Raw genomic sequence first — 26440 nt, forward strand, 5'->3', positions numbered from 1 at the left:
TCCAGTTTTTTTTTTTTTACTCCCTCTGTTTTACAATAAAAGTAGGCCACACAAAAATATGTTTTTTGGTAGCTTTAACACAATGTCCAGTGAATTCTGAGGTTTTTGGGGCTTTCTTGGTCTTCAAAATCCACCAGTCACTTGAGGGACACTTGCTGCAGAGTAGGTGACAAAGTTCATCGATCACTGATGTCATTTTGCAGGAAAAAAAAAACAAAAACGCACCTCCACCGTCTCAAAACTCCTGTCTCATCGGAGTTTAGTGTTGCTGTATGTGTTACGCTGTACAGAAATAAGCTTTTCCATGCAGGTGGTGCGACTTTCATGTAAAGAGCCATGCCACGTATTACTGGGAGGTCGGCCCTCTTCACTCCGGCAGTAGACATACGCCATGGTGTCGGTGCGGCTCTGGATGTGGGTGCTGCGCAGGAGGGACCGGCAGTAGTGGCTAATCTTTTCCACCCTATGTAGTATCAGGTTGGCTTTTCTATTGAGGGAGAAGAAAAGAAAAAAAAATCCAAGCTCAACATCATCACACAAATGTTTTTTTGTATTTTATCACATCATCATTACATTTTCTCTCAAGTTTGAGTTGACATCCAAAATTGAGACATGCAGAGGCCAAAAACAGATCTCATCTTTCCTGAAAATATTAGCACACATGGTTAAAATGATCTAATCATCAACAAGTATAAAAATCTGCCTTATTGCATTAATGATATACAGTGATTTTAAATATGTACCAGATGATACTTGAAAATCATAATATCATAGAAGTAGTTTATACAACTTGATGTGAATGCTGATGTGTGTGTGTGTGTTTATGTTTTGGATGGATAGGAAAAAAAAAACAGCCACAATTTCATACCAAAGAGGGCACCTTAAAATGAACTGCGCCAACTGATCTGCATAAACACAACGTCGTCATATATGCCACTCCACCCACCTTAGTGCTGGAGGTTAATTTTGTGCCACAAAGTCATCAAAGAAATTCAAAAAAGAAAGTCAAAAGGAAAATGACATTGTTCCTTTATTTGCACCTCCACTGGCTTTGTGTCTGCACGAAAACACAGCTTTAAATGTTACCAGAATTGAAAGAATTGCAACAATGTCTTTCCCGTCACTCTGACAGGACTGCCAGTCTGGGTCAAAACCACCACATGCAATTGCATTTTGAATTGCCGGGTACCGAATCCGTTCTCTACACCAGAGGCAGAAGTCTATAGTGCGTGAAACAAAGAATTTTGTCTGCAGGCCCAGATTCAAGAGTTTCTGTTTACAACATCAAGGAGCCATGTATCAGGTTCGCTTACTATAAAGAAAATACTTCACAACACACATACACGTACACACACATAAATGCATCTATTCCATACTTGTAAAACGGTAATACACCTACAGAATACATATAGAGTTTAAGTTTTTCGAGATTGTTAAGCTCATATGGATACTGAAATGAGGACAACACACGCAGAGAAGGGCAAAATTCCATTTGTTTTGAAAAGCAGTGTCTGCTGAGCATCAACATCTGTCTTTAGTTAAGCAAGGAGTACAGACATCCTTTTCACTTCTTTGCTGAAAAAGGGGCGGAAAACATTTTTCTCATTTCCCTTAAATTCTTATGTCTGAAACAACGGAATACCAAACACACAATCAATGGAAAGCTTGCAAGCATTGAGCTATGGAGAAATTAAACACGTTTGATGCCATTCATTATGACGAACAAGGAAATGAACAAAAACAAGAAAGAAAAAGTGACACATTTAAAATATTACTTCTGCTTAACCTTTTAGGTTGCAACTGAGACAACTACTAAGTAAATACAAATTGGCTTCATCTGATCCTAAGTAATTGATTTAGAAAAAAAACACAGCTTCAAAGGAAGGCAACCCAGAACTGAAAACAACAACAAATCAAAGAGACTGATGTGTCGGAACTAGAACAAGTACATTGCAGTACAAGATAATAGCTGTGTTTAGAGTGAAGGTAAATAAAGCAGCAACCATGTATCACAGCATGTCCAGATAACAAAGTAATGAAAGGAGCTCGTGTTCAGTTGTAACAATGCTCGTGGACATTTTGGGGTTCATAGGATTCTCCGCTCCTGGAGGAGTTCTGACTGTGCTTACGTTTCACTTGGCCATTCCGTTACCTTTTAAAAGGCACCACCAATAGAGCCTGCTTGTAAATTACCCCAACGAGGCTCAACCCTGCCAACTTCAGGCTGTAAATAATCCGTGCTCGCTCATCCAAAAGCCCCCACCCCCTCCTCATAACTGCCCACACACAAACACACCATGTGACCACCCCAATCCCCATATTAAGTCCCAATGGCAAAACCCTTGCCTCCCACCCCCCTTCACCAATCAGAGAGAAGCACAATCTTTCTACAAACCAAAATTATTCCACAATTATCATATCATTATTTATGGCTCGAAAGAAGTGCTTCCAGGCAGTGGGGGTGGACAAAACAAAACATTGGGCTGTAACTTAAGATTGTTGTTGCTATCATCAGCACTGGACCAACTTCCTTGTCAAACTTGCACGCATTCATGTTTTTGTTCTATACTTTTTTTTTTTAAAGTATTGTTTATGCGTCTTCCTTCGAAGTTGTGTTAGTCAGTGAGCTTTCCTTCTCCATATTGTCATAATGTCTCAATGTTTGTTCACACAGCAAACCCTGTAAAGAGGGTCATGGTTGAGGGGATGTCGGGGTGGCATGTTGTGGACACAAAGGAACTTTTAATGAGAAAGAATAGGAACTAAAGTTTGAAGGTGAGTTAGTGTTAGCCGACTGTCACATTTTGTGCTTGGCTTGGCTGTCAAAACTGTGCTTTTGCCCAGATCTTCTCACCTGGGGCCCAGCTCATCCTCACTACGCCAGACGAAATCTCCAAACTTCTCATAGTGGGAATTGTAGTGGTGCTGGACTCTGTATAGCAGCGGAGGAGGGATCTCCATCAGTGTGTTGTAGGCCATCTGCTGCTCCTTGCCGCTGGTGTAGCCATTATACAAGTTGTACACCTTGTCTGCTATCTCTGTAAGGAGGTAAGAGATAGACAGAAGAGCGATAAAGAGATACGAGGGGAAAAATGTGATATAACATGAGTGAGGAAAGCCAATAAGCAGATACAACTGTGATAGAGAACTTCTGCGATTTAGTACTGCACTTCAGTAAGGTTAGGGGACTTGCAAGAGATAGATGAAAAAAAACAAGGATGTAGATCAACAATGCAGCAGAGGCTGAGTCATCCTGGTTTGTAGTCCCTAATATGGGCCGAGCCTCATACACAGCAGATGCTACACTTTCTTTCTGCCTGGTGAACTCCACATGATTAGGTCATTGAATTTCACATGTGGAATAAGTAGAGTGCTCCTTGTTTTAATAACCATAATATTTAATCAAGCATGTCCACATTGAGAGGGTACTTAAGAGTTGAAAATAAAGAAAAAGACAAAATCAAAAAGGTGAGAGTACCTTCAGCTCGGCTATCATCCACCATTGGACAGGATGTCCTTACTGAGACAAAGCTTGACTCAGAGTGGCTGCCTCGGCTATCCACTGCATGGAGGGTAAACCTAATATGACAATATCATGAAAAAAAAGCAGCAGAATAATTTGTTAATTCATTATTTGTGACATACCAAGATCAAGTAAGATACAGTGCCAGAAGCAAGCAGGACATACACCAACAAACAGCGTGGAAGCAATTACCAAGACACTTAAAGCATCAACTTCACATATGATTGGCACTTTGGAAGTGCTGACATAGACACTATATGACAAAGCCGTCATATAGTGTATTTCTTATAGGTTTTCAGGATAATGGGCTGGATGAGATGGTGGTCTTGATAGGTGATATTTGATCCTACAACCATACACTGACATCACATATTTTTTCAGTAAACATCTTGCGAATAGGTAGCCAGGGATTGTGGGATTTATATTTGAAAATGAGAGCAGCCAGTACCACAGCGGCAGACGAGACAGAAGTAGAGGGGCATCTGGCTTGACTCTAAGCACTCTATAAGGACAAAGTTCCACTGTCTGAAAATGTCAAACATCATCATTTTTTGGGGTTCCATGAAGGACCACTCAGTACTGTGATAAGATGCCACAGCAAACAGTTCAAGACATTGCGGTAGGAGACGAGACACACTGAGAAAATGTAACGCATCTCAAGTAATGTAGGGCCACACGGCACGGAATAAAAAACAAATGACCTTTAAATGTCCTTTTGAAAATGCCAATCTATGTACTTCTGAATACGAAGAAGTACAAGGAGGAATTGGTCATATTTCATCTAAAAAAAGATGAAGGGTGGCACAGCTTAATCCATCAATATCCTTGCAGCAGCAAGGAGAGAGAGAGAAGGCGGCAGCCGCTCTTATGAAGGCACACGGCTATTTGTCTGAATTCCCTGAATCATACACCCCTTAACGAAGCAGTAAACAAACACATCAATTAAACATCAATCCCAACATTAGCTTTGACGTTTGTTCAGCACAACCTGTTATGTAGTGTCATATTTTCTACATATTCAGCTACAACCAACTGCAGAGGCCTTTTCACAGAAGACGTGTTGACATGTAACAGAAAGCACAAGTATAGATAATCAAACTAGTGAAGGCTTTATTCCATTTACCTGCTTAGTTCTAAGAGTCCTGGTGTCGTGCATGCTGGCTAACTCTGTCACACTGTCTTGACACTTGAATAGAACAGAGCTATCGCTAATATTATTAGTAAGACCAGTGCATTACCTACTATGACATGTCAAAATATCTGCAGTGAAAAAGCCTATTTGGCTACGTGATGAGATTACAGGTGGCTAGCAGCAACCTGTAGCATATTGGTACAGGTTGCCAGTCAGCATTTGCAGAGGTAACATTCAGCAAAATTCAACATTTTGAATATTTTAGAAAATCAGAGGACAAGATTGATACCGCTCTTAAGTAAATGGCAAATGGACTTGTACTTGTATAGCGCTTTTCTAGTCTTCGGACCACTCAAAGCGCTTTTACACTACATGTCATTCACCCATTCATACACTGATGGCAGCGGCTACCATGCAAGGTGCCATCTACCCATCAGGACTATCTAAGCATTCAAACCCCTTCACACACCGATGACACAGCCTTCGGAAGCTATTTGGGGTTAAGTGTCTTGCCCAAGGACACATCGACATAGACTAGAGGAGCTGGGGATCGAACCACCGATCTTCTGATCAATCTTCTAATGTAACTCTCCCCTAGAAGGTGAACAAGCTCATTGACAAAAAATGAAAATAATGAAAATAATTTACTTTTACATTTTATATGCCACATTAATGCGGATTCAATTTGTGAATAATTGCAATACCCGAAACTAAATATTGCAGGGCCTGCATCCTCATGGTAAACCCACAAGAGTGATTTTAATTATTTTGGCTAATTAGATATTTTCCTAATTCTGCCTGGGCGTGTACAGACTTTGCGTGTGCAACTTCCACCTGAGCAGAAGTCAAAAAGAATATCTGATAAGCATGAAATTGCATGTTAAATGTTGTATGACGTATGACATAAATAATGTAGTTGTGGTTAAGGTGGATTTCTGCGTGAATTTTGCCTTGAAAATGAAATAAAAAAAGACTCATCAAAATGCACTGTTTTTCTTAGTGCAGGGAAAACTTTGAAAAAGCGAATTTAGTATTGAGAAACGTTTGTAACTAGTTGTGAATAACGGTAAGCTTTCAGCAGTATTCCCACATAATTACCACTGTAAAAACAACAGGACGACAACAAGGAAACCACAAAACACAGGGAGACAAAATGAACCACCGATACGGCATTCCATTGCTAAATACATGAAAATAAAGAAATTAGAATATTATTGTTGTTTAAAAACTTGCTTTTCATCCTAAAAACATTTACCATCGGTTTTCATGTAATGTCTTGTGTCGAGCTGTCCCAATGCTGTCAAATGATTGTTTTGTTTGTAACATGACCTGTTTGGACATAGCTCACATAGTTTGTCTGGTCTTGTTATTCAGCAGGGTGGATTCCCCAAGAACCTCAGAAAAGACGCAAAGGCCTAACTGGCTTCTCTGCCCAACAAAACAATGCCGGCATGTAACAGTCACACTGTTTAAATCATGTGGCCACATAACGTGCAGATGGATACAATGAGGTGGGAAAGGGGAGGGGAGCAGGAGGACGACGAGACAGGAGTTGTTTCAATTTGTTAAAAGTATTGTTTGGGACCCAGAATGTGAGCTTGCCAGAATTTCTTTTGCTGTTTTTTGGTTGTTGGTTGGCATCAATACTGTTCCCCCTTCCAAAGCCCCTACAGCAATTACAAGATTGTTATGTACCGTAATACATTGTTTTTTGGCCTGTCAGTCTCAGATTTAACTTTGGAGACCTGCTATTTGTTTGGGTAAAAAAGAGAAAACATGGTAATTGTGCAAAGAAACACAACATTTTACAGAAAATACGATGATCAGTCATGCCAGGGAACCTTGTACGAGGGTCCTTCAAACTCTTAAGCTGCCATTCATAGACACATATAGTAAAATTAAAGGGGAATGGATGGATAGAGTGTAGTGACTGTACTCAGAACAGGCACTCAGTGATGATAAAGATCGCCTTGGAGAACAAAGGAACCAGCCACAGTCTGGCCTGCCATAAGAATGTCAAAACATCAAGCAACAGAATTGGCAAGACACACACAACCACCCCGGCCACCCACCCACCCACACTCACACTGATACACATTACTTTGTCTCTCTCTCTATTTTTCTATCTACATTGCTTGCATATAGCTCAGCGCTGTCTATCCCTCTCTCTAATTCCTTGTCTCTCACATCTATTCCAAGGCTGTCTGGCTGCACATGGCTCCCCTGGAAGCGGCTCGATTTTGTCCCTGTGCCATAGTTTTGAAAGCTCAGCAAACAATGAAGAGGACAAATGGCAGATTAATGTTTGTGTAAATTGACAATGTTGCCATTAAAGTAACCGTTGTCCTCTAATTTAATGAGACAGTGGAGAGAAAGCCGAACAAGGGATGACAAGACAGAAAGCTCAGAGACAGACAGAGCAAGAGAGGAAGAATGAGAGAAAGTGAGGGAGGATCAATTAGGGCAGTATTTTTGGCATGCTGAGAGAAGCTAGGGCAGTAAGGGATGACTTTTCCATGACATCAGCATTTGGACACCCATCAGTAGAGCCAGTCCACAAATCAATCAAAGCCACATAGAATTGTCTCTCACTGCCTGAACATTTGTGGCAGCTTACAGTATCTCATGACTTTGAAATCCTCAGATCTATGCGGCATTATACTGGTGCAACAGCCCTCAACAAAAAATGGATTTGCATTTTATTTAAAAATAGATGCATAGCTCAGTTCCGAATGATCTCCCTCTCAGGTGAGCAAGACTTACAGTCGAAATGAAGGTAATGAATAACATCGTATTGAGGTATTCAACAGATTTAAAAGCATGCTCAAGATATTTTTGGAACTGACATACTTTGAGAAAATGGACACAACAATAATTCCAACAATACTTTGAAAGACAATAGACAAAATCAAGGCGAGATAAGCGTGTCTTCTCTCCTGACCACCTACTGCTCCAGATGTGATTGCCGCCCCACTCTTTTCCTATGTTAGTAGCCAGCACTAGTTCCAAAAATTGCCAGAAGCCACCAGATGACGCCAATCAACCATTTGTATAATGATGACATCATTGTGGACTCATTTGCATGACGCTTAGTATAGTTGTGTTGTGTTACTCATTGTTCAGTCTTACATTTACGTAAGTCATTTATACCATCCCAATCTTAACAAAGCCAGCTAACTTACTAGTTTTACAAAGCTAGCAAGCAATTCAACATACATTGATCCTAATAATGTAATGATGCTGTTAGTGAAACATTTAGTAGAACGTCGAACAGTGTCAAATTAATAATCTTTTTTAGCTACATAGCATGATTAATTTGTGTTTTACTGCCACCATGCACGTCGACAGTCCTTTACAAAGCCCATACAAGGTAACCTAAAGCTAACAAAGACTGGCTAATGCAGAATATCAAAAGGTGGGTGATGGTTCTTTACTGGTAAAATGCTGTTGGCAAACCAATAACACCGAGGTAAATGTTTTTGGAGAAAAAAAACAAGATAAAGCATGAATTTAGGAGTTCAGGCTGGCATAAACATAAAAAGGATGGGAGTTCTGACAATTTGGATGTATGAAGAAACTGCTTTAAATAGTCTAAAGCAACAGGAGCAGCTAAACTCAGTTCAAACTCACACAGGCTCCGCCCTCTCCTGGACTCTATGGAGAGCACACATTCGGCAACCAAAAATTTGAATGTAGTCTGCAAATAAGGACGTCCCTTCACAAAATGCTGCGGAACTCTCAGTATATTTGGCAGCCCACACCGTTGTCTGCCATCCGTTTTCTTTTCAACGAATGGCAATTTGCCCATGGAGTTGATCAATTGCTGGAGAAGATCATTAGTGCCGATTTGTCCCTGGCCTCATCAACATGACAGACAGAAACGCTTGCTTTGAGTACGTTGGCACAGACCAAGCAGAGAGTGGTGTTCAGCAGCCACTACCCTGCCCAGCCTCCCGAGCGCTGCTCTAGATTTGATGCCAGCAGCTGTGGGATCACTCCCGTTGCTTCCACCTGAGCTGGTAAGCCGTCTCCACCATGGTTTTTACGTGGCAGGGTGGAGCTTGGTCTGCTGCCTTGTTGGGGATGGCAAAGAGCTTGTGGCTGTGGACCTCAGAGCACCTGTTGTCTCTGAAGGTTCTCCACATTCTGGGACTGAAGAACAGGAGTGCCAACCTCATGTCGAGCGGTGGACCCCTACCAGACGAGTGGAAGCATCTACCCAAGGTAGTAAAGCAGATTTGGGCCCAAGGTAGTAAAGCAGATTTGGAACCGGTTCAGGAAGACGGAAGTAGATCTGATTGCCAACCGCCAGAACACCCACTATGGTTCTGCCTGGAACAGCAAGACAATCCACCCCTGGGGGTGGATGCATTTGCACACATGCAAATTTGCATTTGCACACGCTGCTTTATGCCTTTACGCCACTCCGCCACATCCCATACTTGATGAAGAAAATGTAGGAGAAGTTGTCAGTCATTCAGGTAGCCCCAGGCTGGTGTTCTGCGCCGTAGTATTCAGGAATGACTCAGCCATGGACCATCCCCCAGTTCTGAAGAATTTTCTCTCAGGAGTTCACTTCTGGATTTCACTGTTGGCCCTTTTATATATTGTTTTCTATTTTTTGTTACAAGCTATTGCTTTCTTTCTTTACACGACAAACAGGTTTTTAAAAATGGCTGTTGTCTGTGCTACATCGGCTCTTGTGTACAATCAATCAGCGTACCCTTTCACCACTCATGGTTCTTTTTGTGCTGGGAGAGTATTTCATCTGAAATAGAGGCTAAAAAGTCCCATAAAACATCTTTCTAAGAACTATGATCGTTTGTAGTTTTTGTGGTGAAGACACAATACAGATTGGGGTTCTAAGAACTATGAAAAAATTCCTCCGGTCCAACAGCGCCTAATGAAATGGGATTTCTTAGAACTAAATTCTTAGAACTATGAAAAAGTTCCTCCGGTCCGAAAACTCCGATTGACTGCTGTCTGTCAGCCATATTGCCATGGCAATTGAAGCTTTATTCAATGAATGAAGACAACACTTTGGTAAGACTACTTACCTGTTTGGAAGCACAAAGTCAACACTATCATTAAAATATGTGGTTAGTGAATGGTGCTGAAAGCCTGATAGTAAAACAACTATATTAATATGTAGCCTGATGTTCTCTAATTCTAATACTTGATTTAGACTGTTCAATTGTATCCAATATATTGGTTGGGCATTCACTTTTGAATTGGGTGTAACTTTTCACAGAGTAAAGAGCATTACGTTTGTAGGGGTGTGTTAGGGCCATAGCAACCTTGGTGATGATCAAGTGTAAAGCCAATACCAGTAGAGGTCTTATCAGGCTCTTGATTAAGACGGCGGAGTTGGCTGCAAGCAGATGTGCCCTCAGACGTAATTCCGACGCAAACTCTGCTCTTATCAGAGAAAAACAACACTGGAGAATGCCTAAACAAAGATAACACTGATAGTTGGAAATTAGGTTTTGTTGCAGGTTGACTAATACAGATTAAACTAATACTTATTCCCAACTATTCTTCATCCACTGTCAAAGCCTGTAGGACACTCAAAATCATCTTTTTTTTTTACGAAACAGATGCTAATTGTTAACTGTATTGTTGGCATTAACATCATCTACTAAAAATGTCACCAATAACTGTTGACTGCTTCCTGGCATTTATTCGATTTATTTTGTCATCTTTATTTACTTGTTTACATGGTCAGTTGTGAACACTTGAAATCTATGCAAATATAGTATTTTAATTGAAATTATTAAATTGAAATATTCCAACGTTAATGTTAGATTTATAAAAACAAATCACATATTTTACTATTATAGCTGTGTTGTTGGGAGACATTAATGTTAAATAGCTTGTTGGCATTGCTACATTAATCCATCCTTTACCTTCCCTCTGGGGTAAATATAAACAGACTTCACACCCACACAAACAGCGGTTGAAGACCTTGTTATGCCAATGTTAAGGTTCCCAAAACAAACCAAGGCCGCCACGTAGCAAGAGCAGTATAAAAACAAGTGACATAACAAAACCTGAGAAAAGACAGCCCAAAGCTGAGAAGACAGTGTGTTTCATGTGTCTAATGACAGCCACAATAACATCTGGGTCCTGTCTGGTTCACTGCTGCTCTTGTAACTTTGGTTCAAGATGTAGAGGGCAAATAGGGCTCAGAGCAAATGCACATTACAGCAATACCCAATCGGACAAAATGCTATTTCGTAGTCGGAAAAGTGCCTCTAAATAGCTTGCCATAAACTGATTGAATAGAAAAATATAAGCCCAGCCTTAGTGTAGGGAAATCGTGTAAAACAGTCCTGCAATTAATTCTAATTCTTATTTTGTTGTTGACGCTGTTACAGAGACCTGTTGGGCTAGCTCTAAGGTTGTTTTTTAAGGTTGTAGTTTGTGGTGTTGTTTTATTGAAATGTACAATGTTATATGGAGCTTCTTTCTCCTCCATGTATGTAAATGAGATAAATAAAATATAAGAAACTGGTGTCAGTGTAATACAGTCCAGTAAATAACCACTCCACCATGCATTTGATATAGCAATGTTTGTGGGACATGATTATGTTATTATCATGGTTTTTCAGAAAACAAACTCCAACGGCAGATGGGGTAATCCCATTTACTAACAAATCCACAATCAGCAACAGCAAATAGACCTGGATGTCATAGAGTGTCAAACTTTGATGTTTTAGGGTGATGGCTTTTAGTTAAACAAACACCGCCTCTTAACAGAGATCCTTCTGTATTCACTAAAACCCTGGTCTGCTCTGACCAAAGAGAACATAAAAGAACGGAAGCATCCACCACTTTCACCAAGTTGAGACTAAGTATGCTTCCCTAGTTAACTGGACCCAGCTGTTGAAGGTAACAAAATTCACCCCCTGAAACCAAATAACATTTGCAGTGGGAATTGTAGACACCCAAGGGAGGATGTGGTATTGCTGATATTTGCCCAGTAATTTTTGTTTGGGACAGATGTTGGCCACAACATAATTTTTAATAACAAAAGGTCTTTATATGGTAATGTGAAACACTGAAGACATAAAGCTGTGGTCAGAAAAACGATCAACTGAATCTAGATCATTGTCGCAGAATACTGTAGGTGATTCGGGACAGGATTGTGCAGCTTTGGTGTAGTAATGCGCTCTGTGATTACTTACAAGTTTTATTAATACAAATGTTAAGTCATAGCAAAAATGGAGCACATCATCGTTTTCCCTTTTATCAAACAATGGAAACCACCCACATGTTCTGGCAGTTTATAGACACATTTCCTAACCTCCACACAACACTGATGTATGAGGTGTATTAAACATGGCTGCCAAAATATATCTGGAGCCTTTAGAATTTCAGGGAAAATCTCCACCACCACTTTGTCACTGAGGTGTTTTTGTCGTCCTCCACTTGAGAGATGGCCAAGACTTCCTCTGAATCCTCAAAGTCTGCCTATTCCACAGAAAGCGGTGTCACTTGGGTTCAGTAGTTCCTCAAGTCAAGGGCAGCAGTTCTCCTCCGCTGAAAACAGCCTTGGTGAGGCTCTTTCTCCACTTCCTGAATTGTGTCATGGTTAGCCATTACCTCTTTGAAGCCAAACGAAAGTCTCTCTCCTGGGCCTCACAAAACTCCTTCCACTCATTTGCTTCCTAGACCCCTGGAGCTGCAGTACTTAAGGCGTCCTAGAACGTGACCACTGATTAAGTAGTTCCCCAGGTTAAACAAGTCTGATACTCTCCTTGTTTGGCTTGACAGCCTTATTCACCAGAGGTGTCCACCAGGATCTCTGGTTGGGCATTGGGCCACACTTACAATGGGCCGCCTTAAAAAAGGACTGAATATAACGACAAAGTTGATCATGGATCTTTGAGAAATAGGTGTTCTTGTACAAGATGTAACCCCTCTCATTCGACCCATATCCAGGAGTTTTATTCTAGTTCCAGGGAAGAAGTCTAAGTGAAGCCCCTCACCTGAGACCAATGTGTCTTAATAGACCCAGCTTTACAACACAGCTCACAGGGTCTGAGGGGCACACAATATCTCCCACCATGATCATGCGGCAATTCTCCTCCGGCTTATATTATATTGCTTCATTAAAAAACACATTTGGAAGCACATTTTCCCCATAAGTGTAACATTCATTTTCTATTAATTTTACACCCACTGAAATCTGAAAATAATTATGGTCTCACCACTCTTCACACACATGTGAACCTTGAAACTATGTCTAAATTACCTACAACAGAATACAATTTATGACTCATGTTTATCCATACGGTAAAGAAATAAACAGCCACAATAAATAAGTAATTCAATTGACTTGGAAAACTTGGCAAAGGGCATCCGCACTTACTTGTAGAGACTGTCTGATTCCAGGCACTTGAAGACAACTGAGTATAGCACAGAGTGAGGATGGTCTCCGGTCCTCTTCCCAGCAACAACACAGGACGAACCCAAACCAGAAAACAGATCATCCACTAAGCTCAGAACTTCACCTAGTAGAGAGATGAAATTGAAGGAAATAAAGAAAAGTACAAAGGGTGAAATGAAGACAGAGAGAAACTAAAAAAAAATCTTGTAAAAGGTCACATTGGAAATGTTATTTGTACTGTTTTACCATCCGTCATACTTTCTGCCAAAAAAGGAGGAAAAAAAAGCAATTATCTTTCAACATTATCTTTCATCTATTGTTTTTAGTTAAACAAAACAATATCACATATGTTGGTTCCACCACATTGTGTAAAAAAGAAAAAACAATGTTCGCCCAACATTAACCCAGTCATATATTAATTTTTCTACATTTAGGGAAGTAGTTATTTTGTTATCAATGATTGTGTTATTTGGTGTTATGATTGTCACTTCTACCCTGTCCGATGGGAGCCATTTCTCCAGCATCAAGCCCGTGGCTAAATTAAATATGACTTTTTGCTGGCAGCAGCCCATACACACTACATTACAGAACTGTAAGAAAACAGGATTTCTTTCCTTTATGGGCGCACGGTAGTGTTACAATGATACCTCTCTGAGCACCCTGCCGTCTCACAAAACACTACTTTACAAGTTGTGAAATATCTTTCATGTCAGCTTACGGGAAAGGCAAGCGATACAAACTTGTTCATTTAGACACACACACACATCCTGCCAGTTTCCAGTACTCATGGAGGTGATGGAAAAAAGAGGAAGCTGTCAAAATAGTTTAAAAGCTCTCAAATGGTTGGATTCCCAACTATTTCTTCACATGGTAAAGGGCAGCTTAGTTTTAGCTTATGATACGTGGGCCAACTTATAAACACAGGGAGTAAGTCTGGCTGGTAGGGCACAAGGGGATGGTAAGAAAAGGTTGCAGAAGAGAGGAAAAAGAACTGCACGAATGAATGATTTGACCTTTTCACGGAAAGAACTCTGTGTTTTGGAGGTTTTCCCCAAAACACATTCTTGCACTGTTGCAGTGTTGCTCTTTCAAAGATGTTAAACATGAATCTCAATTTTGATTTATTTATTTTGTCGTTGAAATCTGCTAAGAACTGTAAAATAAGTTGTTTATATTTTGTTTATAAATTGTCAGAAACTCGTGTAATTTCTCTTTTCAACTGGAAACTGTTTATATTTGTTCAGCTACTCTTTGGATAAATTCTCACTGAGAGTGAAAACCTTTTATTAAACAGACATAATGTACTGGTTTGTCAACAGGAAATTAAGAAGCCAGATGTTTTAAATAATGACCATTTTTAGTACAATTGAGGTCAATTATATGTTAGAGCATATTAACGACGTTCATATTGTTTCAGTTTTGCTCAATTTAAACCTTAGCAATAGAGTGTTTACTGCGCTTCAAACACTGTCCATAATTGCATTTCTTTTACATCACTTTGTATGGAGCTGGTGAGGCCTTTCATTTGGTTCCCTTCAGGAGGGAAAATAGGACCATCTTAAAGTATATAGATGATTATTATTAATAGGCTCCAGGACAATGAGACCATGCCACAGCCTGGTCATCGATACCTTTGTCAGGTATACCCACAATACCCCATTGAGCTGGCTTTGGAAGACAGATACATTAATCTATAAATACGTTTGCACCTAATTATTCACTTTTAGGCTTAAGGAAACAGTATTATATGATAATCCCACATGAAAAATGAAATACTGAAAATAAGCTTAATTGAAGGCGAAGGGTAGATACATTTCAAATGTGATATTGAATCCAGTGTTTCCCATCAGATTTTATCAACCAAGAGCTGCACACTTAGGTATTTGATTTGTCTGGGGGCTCCTGACACTCAATACGGCCACATCAAACTAAAAACTGTTAAGTTGTGATAAAATGCATGATACTGTGTTAGTATCTTGCTGGTACTGTGCATTGACGACCTGGATTAGTGCTTTAAATTTAGCTCCTCATTTTTAGTCAGTTATTGCCAGTTGCAATACATTTAGAATCAACAAACCTTTGTGCTATGTTTACCACCCCTGATTAGAAATGATTGGTAATGTTGTATTTAAGATTGAGTGTTGACCTGATTCGACCTGCGTTCATTCTTCCTTCAAAGTCCATCCCCCCAACTGTTTTGCAAGCAACTACGAGAGGAGTGCCAATTGAATGACAACGTTTTGCCACTTCACAAAGGATAAAAGTAGAAAAAGACTGCTCCAAATACATAGTGGACAAAAGTGGAGTAAAAAGAGGGACAGAACAAGGAAAAACAATGAGAGGGGAAAGAAGAAATGACAGTAAGTGTTCTGTTTTATTATGATTTTTGATGTGTTCATGGACAGGAATGATGTCAATAAATGTTTTGATAATCTGAATAAATCAAGGAGATGATGTTTGACAGTACAGGTCAGAAGCAACCAGTTGTGACTTGTGTTTTGGTAATAATGTATGTGATTATAACAGTGGTGGGCCGTCAGGGCCAGCAAAGCCTTCTCTGCTGACCTAGACAGAACCAGAAAGTTATAGCTATTTTATAATTTAATTATTTTTCATAAATACACTACATGTATTCTAAATATTTTTTCCCATTATCTTATTATCTTATTGCACAGCTACTGACTTCCTCTGTTGCTCTGCTTCCAGTGCTGCAGCTCTGCTTCCAGCACAGCTTGTTTTAAGAAGAGCTTTTATCCAATCAGATTTCGCCCCTTTGCTGTCTCTAGGTAAAATAAATCTGCCTGGAGGCCTGCAGAATTACAAGTGAATCCCTTTGCAGTTTAAGTAAATGGGGACGATATTGTTGATTGTCATAGTCTTCAACCAATCAGATCTTTAGTTTGACATGTTGGGCGTATCCTTTGACATGTCAGAGCTTTCCAACTGGCCTAACCATACATGATTGGTCAGTGGGCTAGCGTGACATGTTGGGGGCGGTGACAATCCCAATATCTACTGCCTCTGTCTAGCGGACATTTTAAGCCCTCAAACGCATTAAAACTCATTCAAGAAATACAACTGGGGAGGCTCGACTGTCATCACTGGCATCCATGAACCGAGAAGAACTTCTCACTGGAAGTAAAACGCACAGATGTACTGAACAACAGTGGGATTAAACTATTTATTAACAAAGAAAGGAGGATGGACTTTGTCTTCAAATGGTGAACAGCAGCTTTGGTAAGTGAACTACTTGTTTTTATGTCTGCTGTAGCTTTAACTCTCATAAATATTATGTATGTCATTATTTAATATGCTTGTTTATATATTATTATTTGTACAACTTGTTTTTATGAATATGGATTTTTGTTTGGTTTTATATATAGGTTTTTTAACTATATGCATTGTCTGTTAATGACACAGCATCCTGTCATGCGCGTATTCATGTATCTGCACTCTGCAGTTAGTGTATTTGCAGGTGTTGAGCTTCATTTTTACACAAAACAAATAATAACCCATAGCTGTGGCGTCATAATGAGGTTTTTAGGAGGTGGTTCAACTAGTAGTAGGACAGCACTGAAGGCCCAGGTATAAAACATAATTCTGACCTGCACAAATCAAATGGCAGACACACTGACTTATACTCATGTAACAAGGCTAATCTTTCATGGCTGGGTCACAAGCCAGACTGAAGATGTAGCCCTGAGACAAATGAGCAAACACACACACTGACAGAACAGTGAAAACTTTTCCCTGAGATTTTTAGAAAGTAACAAAACAAAAGTAGACAAAGGAACTGCAAAATGACAGGAGGGAAGGATAAGTAGCATGGCAAGCTGAGTTCTGCTGCTGCTTTCTGCATGCATGGCTAGCGAAAGGTGATCGATATGTGTGGCTTACCTACACCGGGCAACGTCATTTCCTCCTTTTTTTGATGAGCTTGACATCATTTCATGGATAAGTGATTAAGAAAGGGGTTTTGGGAAAGAGACTGGCAGTGATTTGATGAAATGCAATGGAAAGCAAAAAAAGTTGAAAGAAAGATGATGGATGTGTATACATTTGGCTGAAGAAAATATGGCTTGAACTCTAAACTCAAGCAAAGTTGTATTCCGCTGTGCCAATATTAAGCTTTTAGGGAAATTTGTATTTATTTATCCCTACCCATAACTTATGATCCTGCATGCAACAAAGATGAGAGAGTAAAAACTTCACTTACTGAGCCTATATCTAAATCCTCTAGTGGTCAAAACTCCACACATAAAGCACTGATTATGCCGTTGTTAAATGAATTGATCATAGCGTTTATATTGTAGCTAATTTGTAACACTGTTCTTTAACAGTTTGGGTCCAAAACAAACACTTGCCATGACAATATTCATGTGTTGTAACAGAGTTAGGTCTTCCATATGCATAAATAGAGAGGAGCATCATGGGCTTAGCTTAGTGACATGAGGCAATGTGTCATAATAGGACATTATATGTAAAGTGTGAATAGACTTCTTATATCACTGACAGCACAGGGAGGCGCTAAGTAACCTCTATGCATCTGTGAGACTAAACTAAATTCAAATGTCTTCAGTCTGGTCTTTGGTTGCTCTCGGGTGGCTTATTTTATAATTATCAATTTAAGGACTCAGCAGAAAACCCAGTGTGTTATAGATCTTTAGGAATCATATACCTTTACCTAGCAAACTTTCCCGCACATTCCATGGTTCAAACCCTCTTTCAACAGAGCCATCTGAAAGCTATAAACTGTTTAGTTTCTCTACAATTACATAAATATATGACCAGTATACGCAGGCATAGTGGGAGTACAGAATGTACAGTCATGTACACACAGTAAATGTCTAAATGTCAGTTTGCAAGAACCAAACAATTGTAAGTAACGACAATCATATATTGAAACTTTCTAAACTAACATTATAGAAAATAGGACAGTTGTTTCACAAGGAATCTTTGCATATCTTGAAAACCGTTCATCAAATCTTCTTCACACTTGGTGGGTATATTGCTGGGTATCCAAGGGTGTGCATTGTCGAATTTGGTGCAATTTGGAAAAAGCATCACTTTCAATATTTATAAATTTTGAACAAAGCAAACAGCGCTCTCTGCAGCAGCGGGGGCAGGGCTTCAGGGCTCTGCAGACTGAGTCGAGCATGTTGTTCACAGCGGGTTTGACTGCATTTCTGTTCTGCTGCTGGATACCGGATAAGCTAACGTTACAACCAAACTTTTTATTACTTCCCTGGAGTCAATGAGTGTTGATCTGTTCTCGAGGACACTGCAAGCAGCAGTGCGGAGGGCTAAACAATCGCTTGCTCCGAAGGAGTCCACGTTCCAAACTGCTACGCACTCCATACGGCCATGCCACAAACGGATACTGCACTATGTCATAAGAATAAAAATCCTGCACATCTGCATTGCTTACAAGCAAATAACAACAGTCTATATGTGAAATGCAGCATAAGTAGTCCAAATCAATGGCCCTGCAATCTCTCCCCACTGCTTCAGGAGGCATTAAATACAAGGTGACACCACCTGAAGCTTCAAACTGATCCTACATGAGAAGACTGACAAAATCTTACTCCAAAAATTCATTCTCAAGATTTGAACTGAACTAAAACAATGTGTTAATCTTTTAAAACTTGGCTTTAAGCTTTGAACATATTGCAGTGCTCTCTTTATACATCTCCTAATCAAGTCGTTGATTTAAAGTAGAGAAAAAGGAATTTCCAGGGACACTTGCTGTATCACTGCAGTATCTGAATCTGTAGCACGTTCTTACAAACCCTGTCAAAGAAAGACAATATGCTAAAACACAATGCACTTACTAATAAATACTTTAATTTATTAATTACTAACTACCTCAAAATCCCTACATTTGGTTAACTACTGGTTTACTTGAAAATACTCCCTTTTTTAACACCTTGTCCCTCCTGCTTGCTAAACTTGTCAATTTGAAACTGAGAGGGTACAAAGAAGGGGGGGGGGGGGGTGGGGGGTAGACTTGAAGGAGTGGAGATTTGGGTGAGGAAATTATGAAATCAAATGTTTCAAACACATGCAAAATGATGGTATGACTCAACTGCTAAACTGGAAGTCTTTTTACAAGCAGTTGGAACACATGTATGGCTATGTTTGGAGGTTTGCTAATTTCTATGGAGGACCTTCAATCATCTACTGCCTCCAAGGTGGTAGCTTTTAAGTGCTTGCATACCGATCTAGAATTTGTTAATAATACTCAAAATCAAATCCATTAACCCCAGAATGAGATATCAAAACCCACCCAGAAGTAGCATTAATGGTTCTACCCTTCTGAGAGGTTCCTCATGGGTAGTCCTGTGGTCCATCAACATTTATGTCAATACAAAAGCCAGAACAGCACACAGCTGGCAAAAATTAAGGCCCCCGAAATTCTATTACGGTAAAAGCCATTTTGCGTGTTTTCCAGCTCATATGGCGATTAAAACCTCATGGTAAATGCCAGGTGACCTTTTTAGTAAGCTGAAAGGGGAACAAATAATAGCAAATCATGGGAACATGACGAGATGGGCTGACGGACAGCATAAAGAGAGAACCGCTCTGATTCAAACACACAGGCCTCGAAACTATGATGTAGTTGCAAACAAGTCAAGTCAAGTTTATTTGTACGGACCCAATATCATATGTCTTCAAGGGCTTTGCGGGCGAACAACAGCAACAGTCCCGAACCCAGACTCACCCAAATTCTCTAAGAAGAAAAGGAAAACCCCTCTAGAAAATCCTTGTCACATAACAAACAAAAAAAGGAGGGGGTGGCCACAGCCGGGGAAATTTAAAGAGAGCTCCTTCCTCTGTGAGCAGCATGGGGTGAATGGTAGCCATAGGCGGGGACATTGAAATAACAAAGAGTGGACAGAAAGTTGAGCAAGTAGAGCAATTGAATCACAACAGTGGGATTATAAACTAACCCAATACCAACCCTGACTCCTACAAAAGTACCATACAACTAAATTGCATTCTCAGTTACGTTTCGAGGGAAACGTCAACACATTCTTACTTTCAACTCTTCAAATACCAACACTTGGTCAGAGCCCCTCGGCTCACTAGCAAGTGACAAACCACGTGACTAGCAAGTCACATAAATAACAACACTAGCGAATTACATGACTCAGGTGACAAAATATCAACTTTTAATTTTGCACCATACATGAACGGTGGTCTTTTGGACAAAAGTCCTGTGTTTGTATGACTTATCCACCACTGCTCCTGCTCGCCCTGAGCAGACTCTCACGCACTTTGTATTACGTCACATGCTCTTACCGGAGGTTTCAGCTTGGAGTTAGTTGTTGCACATAGCCACTAAATGAAGCCTTCCTATTTTTTCCTGGAATATGGTCTTAGTCTTAAACATATGGTAAACGGTAAACACACACAAATACAATAAAATGACTTGGTCATGTTTAGGCAACAAAACTACTTGGTTAAGTTTGGTACAAACATCAAGGTTTGGCTTAAAATAAGCATGTTTGTTATGCTATTTAAGTTGTATTAGGATATATATGAAAATAAGTCAACGTTGACTTGGGGTTTACACAAACAGCAGTCTCCTTGAGTGAAAGTCCTCCGTTTGTTAGACTATGTAGAAATGTATTTGTAATACGTCAAAAACTAACGTAATCAGGGTGAAAATACATTTCCCCTGAATCACAATTGACAAAGCAATTTTGTTGTATGGGAATGTAGTTTTTAGGAGACCCGACTGTGCATACACAATGAACATGCACACCTTCAACTTCTTGGTCCTTCTGTGGCAGGATGTGGAGACAGGTGTGTACATGGTGGAATTGGTCTTAATGGTCTTATGTTGGAAGCCAGACTTGCTATGCTGTTATCTCCGACATACCTTTTCAATTATACCACTGAACTTCAGACAGTGTAATTGCAGCAGCCATTAGCTCTGTGTGTGCGCGTGTGTGTTTACGTGTGAGTGAGTTAGAAAGAGAGTGTAAATATAAATCCTGAAGGTCAGTAGGTTCACACATTAGGACTTTTTTCTGCTCTAAGAAGAAATTTGAGGGGAAGTGGCTGGAGAAAAAACACTGCAGTATGGCAATGTTCTTTTACCCGTTTAGTTAGGGGATGTATGAATGTATCTAGATGTCTGTACAGTGAATGAAAGTAGTGAAAGTAGTAGTGAAATTGTTCTATAAAGTAGACATTACAGCTATCAGTGCATTTAAAACATGTATGCAAGCTATTGTTCTTTTTTTAACAATTATATTTTTGGTAATTTTCCTCATTTTTCATATTGTAAATAATTTTGCAGTAGACAACCAAAGATAAAAACTGTACTGTACTGTAAAACATTAGCTGGATATGATAATATACACAATATTTCAAGGTATTTTTGTGTGCTATATTTCCATCATACCAGCTGAAATTACTTTCGTTCACTAAAAAAACATTTGATGTGTTCACAGGTTATGCAAAATTCGGTGCTTCAAAAACAAAATTTTGTCTATGAATTATAAATTCTCTTACTAGCAATTTAAATTACGTATTAACATACTGTAATGATACATTTTAATTCTGAAGTGGTGCATGGACATATCAATATATAGTATGTGCTGGTCTCACATGTGTTTTTCTCTTCATCCTCTCATTCCCTTTCTCAAATTACATTTCTGTTTGTCCTCAAACTACCTTCTTTCTCCACTTCGTTTTACTGTTCCTCTCTTTCTATGTTCAACCTAATATCAGTCGAGGCCTCTTCTTTTAAACTGTCAGCACTCAACCCTCCACCCCCCACACCGAACCTCCACAACGCTACCTTCCTCCACCTGCTTCTCTCTCTCACACACACATCGTAGATATTACACAGGCACACACAAACAGTCACATGGAAACTAATGTCACACAATGCCACCTATGGGAGGAAATTCAAGGTAAAAGCAAAGGTGTGGGAGGGGGTTGCAATTGAGTGGTGGGGATTTACTGACGTCATCCTTGGCACATATTTAGTGGTAGGAACAAAGCACTGTGGGAAATAGATTTCTCCAAGCAGGTTGAGTTGCGCAAAGGTTTTTCTAATCAGGTAGAGGGACATCCCTTTGGACAACCCTGCTGAGGCATTGTTCTGGCAGAAAGATACATCATTTATTTATGAAAACCATTTTTTTTCAAGGTTTGAGAGAGAGGGCTAAAATAGATTGGATAGGAATTATGTGCTCACACTTTGATGCAGAATCATGTAATAAAGTGCATTCTGCATTGCGCTTTGCAGATATATACTCAATTCCAACTGTCCTCGTACCATTACTTTGTAAGTGTTGTGTAATAAGTACTTGCTGCATTATCCAGCTGGTTGAAATATATGCATGGATGAATACATATCAAGTAAATAAAAAAAACAACCACAAGGAGGCAAACAGAATAAACTCAAAGATCAAAATCAAAAATAATTTTAGTTTAGCATGCTAACATTTGCTTTTTAGCACTTGACCCGCGTGTTGTCTGTTTTTACTGTAGCTCTGTCTCCCCCCGGGTCTGTACTTAGCACTAAGAATAGACCTGTGGGAGACGACAGGGGTGTTGGCTTGTGTCTTACTGTGATGCTGCACTGTATTGACTGGTTGACGTGCACTGCCATCCTCCACCTGCTGTACCACAAGACTAGTGGGCTCCCATGGCTTCAGCTGGCTCTGTAGAGTGTGTAGGGTGAGCGATTATTGCTCGTCTCTTACACTGGGACCAGCTTGTGCCAGCTAACTTTTACAGTACATGTTGTGCGGTGGTCATTTTGTGTAATTTCTCTGCACAATGACAGTCAGTCAGGCTTGTAACTGAGAGTGGTTATAAATGGTAACTCTAGTTCTATGACTAAAGGTGGAGCTCCCATAGAACTTAGGTTACAAGAGAGCTCTCATGGTCCATTTGCCCATGACAGCATGACATTAAAAAGCCTGCCTGTATAGTTAATGGTAATACTTAAATTTGGGATTTTCAGGGTCAGTACAATGGCATTCTTTACTGTAGATAAGTCAGAAGGTGGGCTTGTTTATTAAATATCTCTCGTGTTAGATTTTTGCAAATATAAATGGTGATGAATTAAGTAAAAATATATTCTTATGACGGGAGGATAAAGTATGAGAAACACTTTCCATTCTAATGCAGCACTATTCAACACAACAAACTAGTTTCTAATACCCAACGTGTTTACTTCCAAATGAAATACAGAGTTGGGACTTCACCACTTGGATCCTGAAGAAGAGACAAAAAAACTTGCCCCGTGCTCCCCCACTTTAACCGGCAGAAGGAAGATCACAGAATTCCCGGATTCTTTTTAAGTCGATATTCGCGGTTTAACCTGCCGACAGAGCACGTTACGGTCCCCGGTCATCGGCTGGAGAAACTCTGCCGAACAAGTCTGAAGAAAGACACGCCGATCGCCACGAAGCAATCTCAAGTAAGTGGCTATTGTCTGGGCAGAGATAGGTCATAGTGTGTTTTTGTAACCTTGTCTGTTTGTTTAATTTTAACTGTGATAAAGTTACAGTTACTGTACTTTAGTGCTGTGGTGAGGATTGGCCATGTTTTAAGTGCTTCATCTTCTTTTCTTAACTAACCCACCCACACGTATCTATACACACACATACACTCACACACATATGTCGGTAAACTCACTCATACCCATGCGGTGTGTTCAGCGCGGCCTCCATTGTGTGTTTTATTTCCCCTTTAAATAACTACGGCTACGCCGCCATTGTGGAGCCTTGTGTAGCATTTTTTGGCCAATATTTATCAGCAGCAAAATGTGTCTCGGCAATAATAATAATAGCTTTAAATAAATCTATGCATGATTGTTGGTACTTTCCAGTTTATTAACGTAGAGAGCCATTCCGTCTTGAGTACATTTATTTCTACCACTGTAAGTGTTTACGATGCCCTGAATTGCAAAGCGAGAGTAATCAATCCCGATGTAATGTTTAAAGGCATTTCAATTGATTTTTAGCTGGCTCCAAATTCAACCAAGATCAAGCCCAGACAACCAGGAGTAGTGCCAATGTTTCTTTACGCACAAAGATTTCATCATTATCGTTATGACTGATGAGGACAGAATGCCCCCGAACACACTGTAATGAATTAAAAGGAAGGCACTGAGGGGCAGCATCCTCTTCTTGTCTTAATTATAATTCAAGCACAAATCCATCAATGTTTGTTAGAGGTTCCACGAACATCAAATGTCCAAATCGACATAAGGGATGTAGAGGGAGTGTTATGGTTACTGAGAGATGGAGAGACCAAAAGAAAATGTAACCAGGAAAGTCTAGACCTATGGCGAAGAGAAAGAGAATAACAACGTGTGTGTGAAGAGATAACATGGGAAAGGATGCAAAAAGGGAAAGGGAATGCAGAAAGCCCTTGGCCCCCTGCCTTCAATCTGCAATCTGCTGATGGCGAGGCTCGTGACGAGGAGGTGCACAGCGTCCATTTTTAGCGATGAGGTCATCTTTAATTAACAAAACAAAGAGAGTCAGCTGTGTCACTCCAATCTGTTATCTGCACCCATGCTCAAGGACAACGTTTATCTCCATATAATTCAATCTCTTTGAATGAGGGCTTATCGACGCATTTTTTGGTCTCAAACAATAATGGAGCTGTTACATAAACAAGGGTGGGGGATACCGCTGATCACAGAAGAAAAGGGGACATGAGGAAAGCAGAGGAGTATGTGACAGAAGAGAAGTCTAAAACAGAGGAAGATCCACATGTCATCTATCCTAATAAGCTGGCTGTGTGAGCTGGGAGGAGGAAATTGCAACTAAAATAAGGGCAAAGATCAAATGGCTAATCTGTTCCTCAGTCCAACAGTGCCAGCATGAGGTGACATCATTGCTGTGTAACCCTCTGCGTCTGTCTGCGTCCCTCCTCCATTCCTCTCCATTGTGATCTCTCCCCTTTGTCTTTCTCTTTTCTGCCCATTTTTTTTTTGTCACTTCACTGTGTCTTTCCACATTTCCAACTGTCTCTTCTCATTCCGTCATTACTGCCAATTCAAGGAATTGTCCTGCTCTGCCCTGCCTTCGGTTGTCCTTTGTGCCACAAAATCGTATCATAGAGCGGTGATGCAACACAGAGACTCACAGGTTTTTAATTAGCACTAAGTGTGTGCATTTGTGTGAGAGTAGTGGGAAGGACAGTGCTACGCCGTTGAGTGAATTCACAAAAAAGTGTCACCTCAGCATAACTGTGATTTAAGGGAAAGCCACACAAATTGGCAGCTAACAAGACAATAGAGGGATTGTAAAAAAAATTGATGATGGAACCTAAAAGCATGCTGAATTCAGCCAATTCAGGCTACATTTGGTGAAGCCTTTTATTAGACAAATTCCATAAAATTTTTGGCACCCTCTTTTTTTTCTGGGAACTCCAATTGAGAAGACAGGAAACAAAGCTTAAGGATGTCTGATATTACAGTGTAGGTAAACCACTAATTATTCCCATACTCTTGCATGCTTTCGCAAAACAATCTGCAGTTGCGGTCTCTGTTTAAGGTGTTCACTCATTTTTAAAGTAGATGTTTTATTGGTAAAGGTTGATTACCTGGTTATAGTATGTTTAAGTGAAACCATGTGAGTTCCCTCGTCTTGAAGTCAATGGGTTTTTTGAATGGATTTATGGTTAGATGTCTGACATAAGGTCTGTGGTTTACACAAGCGTCAGAGATTTTAACATTTACGTTGTAAAATATGTCAGGAAATACCTTTCTCATGAATTTTGAAGCTTTCACATGTCTGAAAAAGGCGGTTGCTAACAAGTGGCTAAATGAAACCATAAAGTGTCATCCCGACGACGAGTCCATTAGAGCATATACTCGCACTTGTGGTGAGTTTTTTTTTATAGCCTATCATTAGCTTTTTATTTTTTGGTGACTGCATTCACGCTTCAAAAATCATAAAAGTGCTGTACATTTGTGAAGATTATCCTGCGGAACAAAATGTGTAAGTATCATAAATTTGTGTTTGCCACGGAGCTTATTTTCTGCAAAAACGCCTATACGTTATCCCTGCAACACTCTATTGGGCCAGTTATAAATGCCGAATCAAGAAAGAGTTGACTTTTACACAACTTGCAGTAGTCAATTATTTTTGGGCTGTTGCAAGTTTACCTCTGGAGATTTTCTAGCATTTGTCCATTTCAATATTCTTGTCAACTGTCTTAATATCACCTGTGATCCTCAGTATCTTCTTACATATCACAGTTGGTTTGACCTATTGCTGTAGTAGAGGAATGCTGAGTCCCACACTAATACATCAGCACTGCGTATCTATCTGGCTTCTCTGTGAATGCTGTCTCTGCCTTGGTGTGCCATCTAGAGGCCTGTGTGAGGCCCAGTAAAGTGGATCACTCA

General features: G+C 40.0%; 1 protein-coding gene across 1 annotated transcript in view; it reads right to left on the reverse strand.

Annotated features, from left to right (window-relative positions):
- Window positions 1–249: 249 nt before the first annotated feature.
- astn2 (astrotactin 2) overlaps window positions 250–26440 on the reverse strand; it is a gene marked incomplete at both ends in the record, with an annotated part of 222466 nt that continues 196275 nt past the window's right edge. Inside the window, 4 exons of the mRNA XM_079179557.1 lie at window positions 250–487; window positions 2855–3038; window positions 3479–3579; window positions 13030–13171. Of these exons, the coding sequence (XP_079035683.1) occupies window positions 250–487; window positions 2855–3038; window positions 3479–3579; window positions 13030–13171 (665 nt within the window). The remainder of the gene's footprint in view (window positions 488–2854; window positions 3039–3478; window positions 3580–13029; window positions 13172–26440) is intronic.

Source organism: Pholis gunnellus (genome assembly GCF_910591455.1).
Source record: "Pholis gunnellus genome assembly, chromosome: 18".
Classification (NCBI taxonomy): Eukaryota; Metazoa; Chordata; class Actinopteri; order Perciformes; family Pholidae; genus Pholis; species Pholis gunnellus.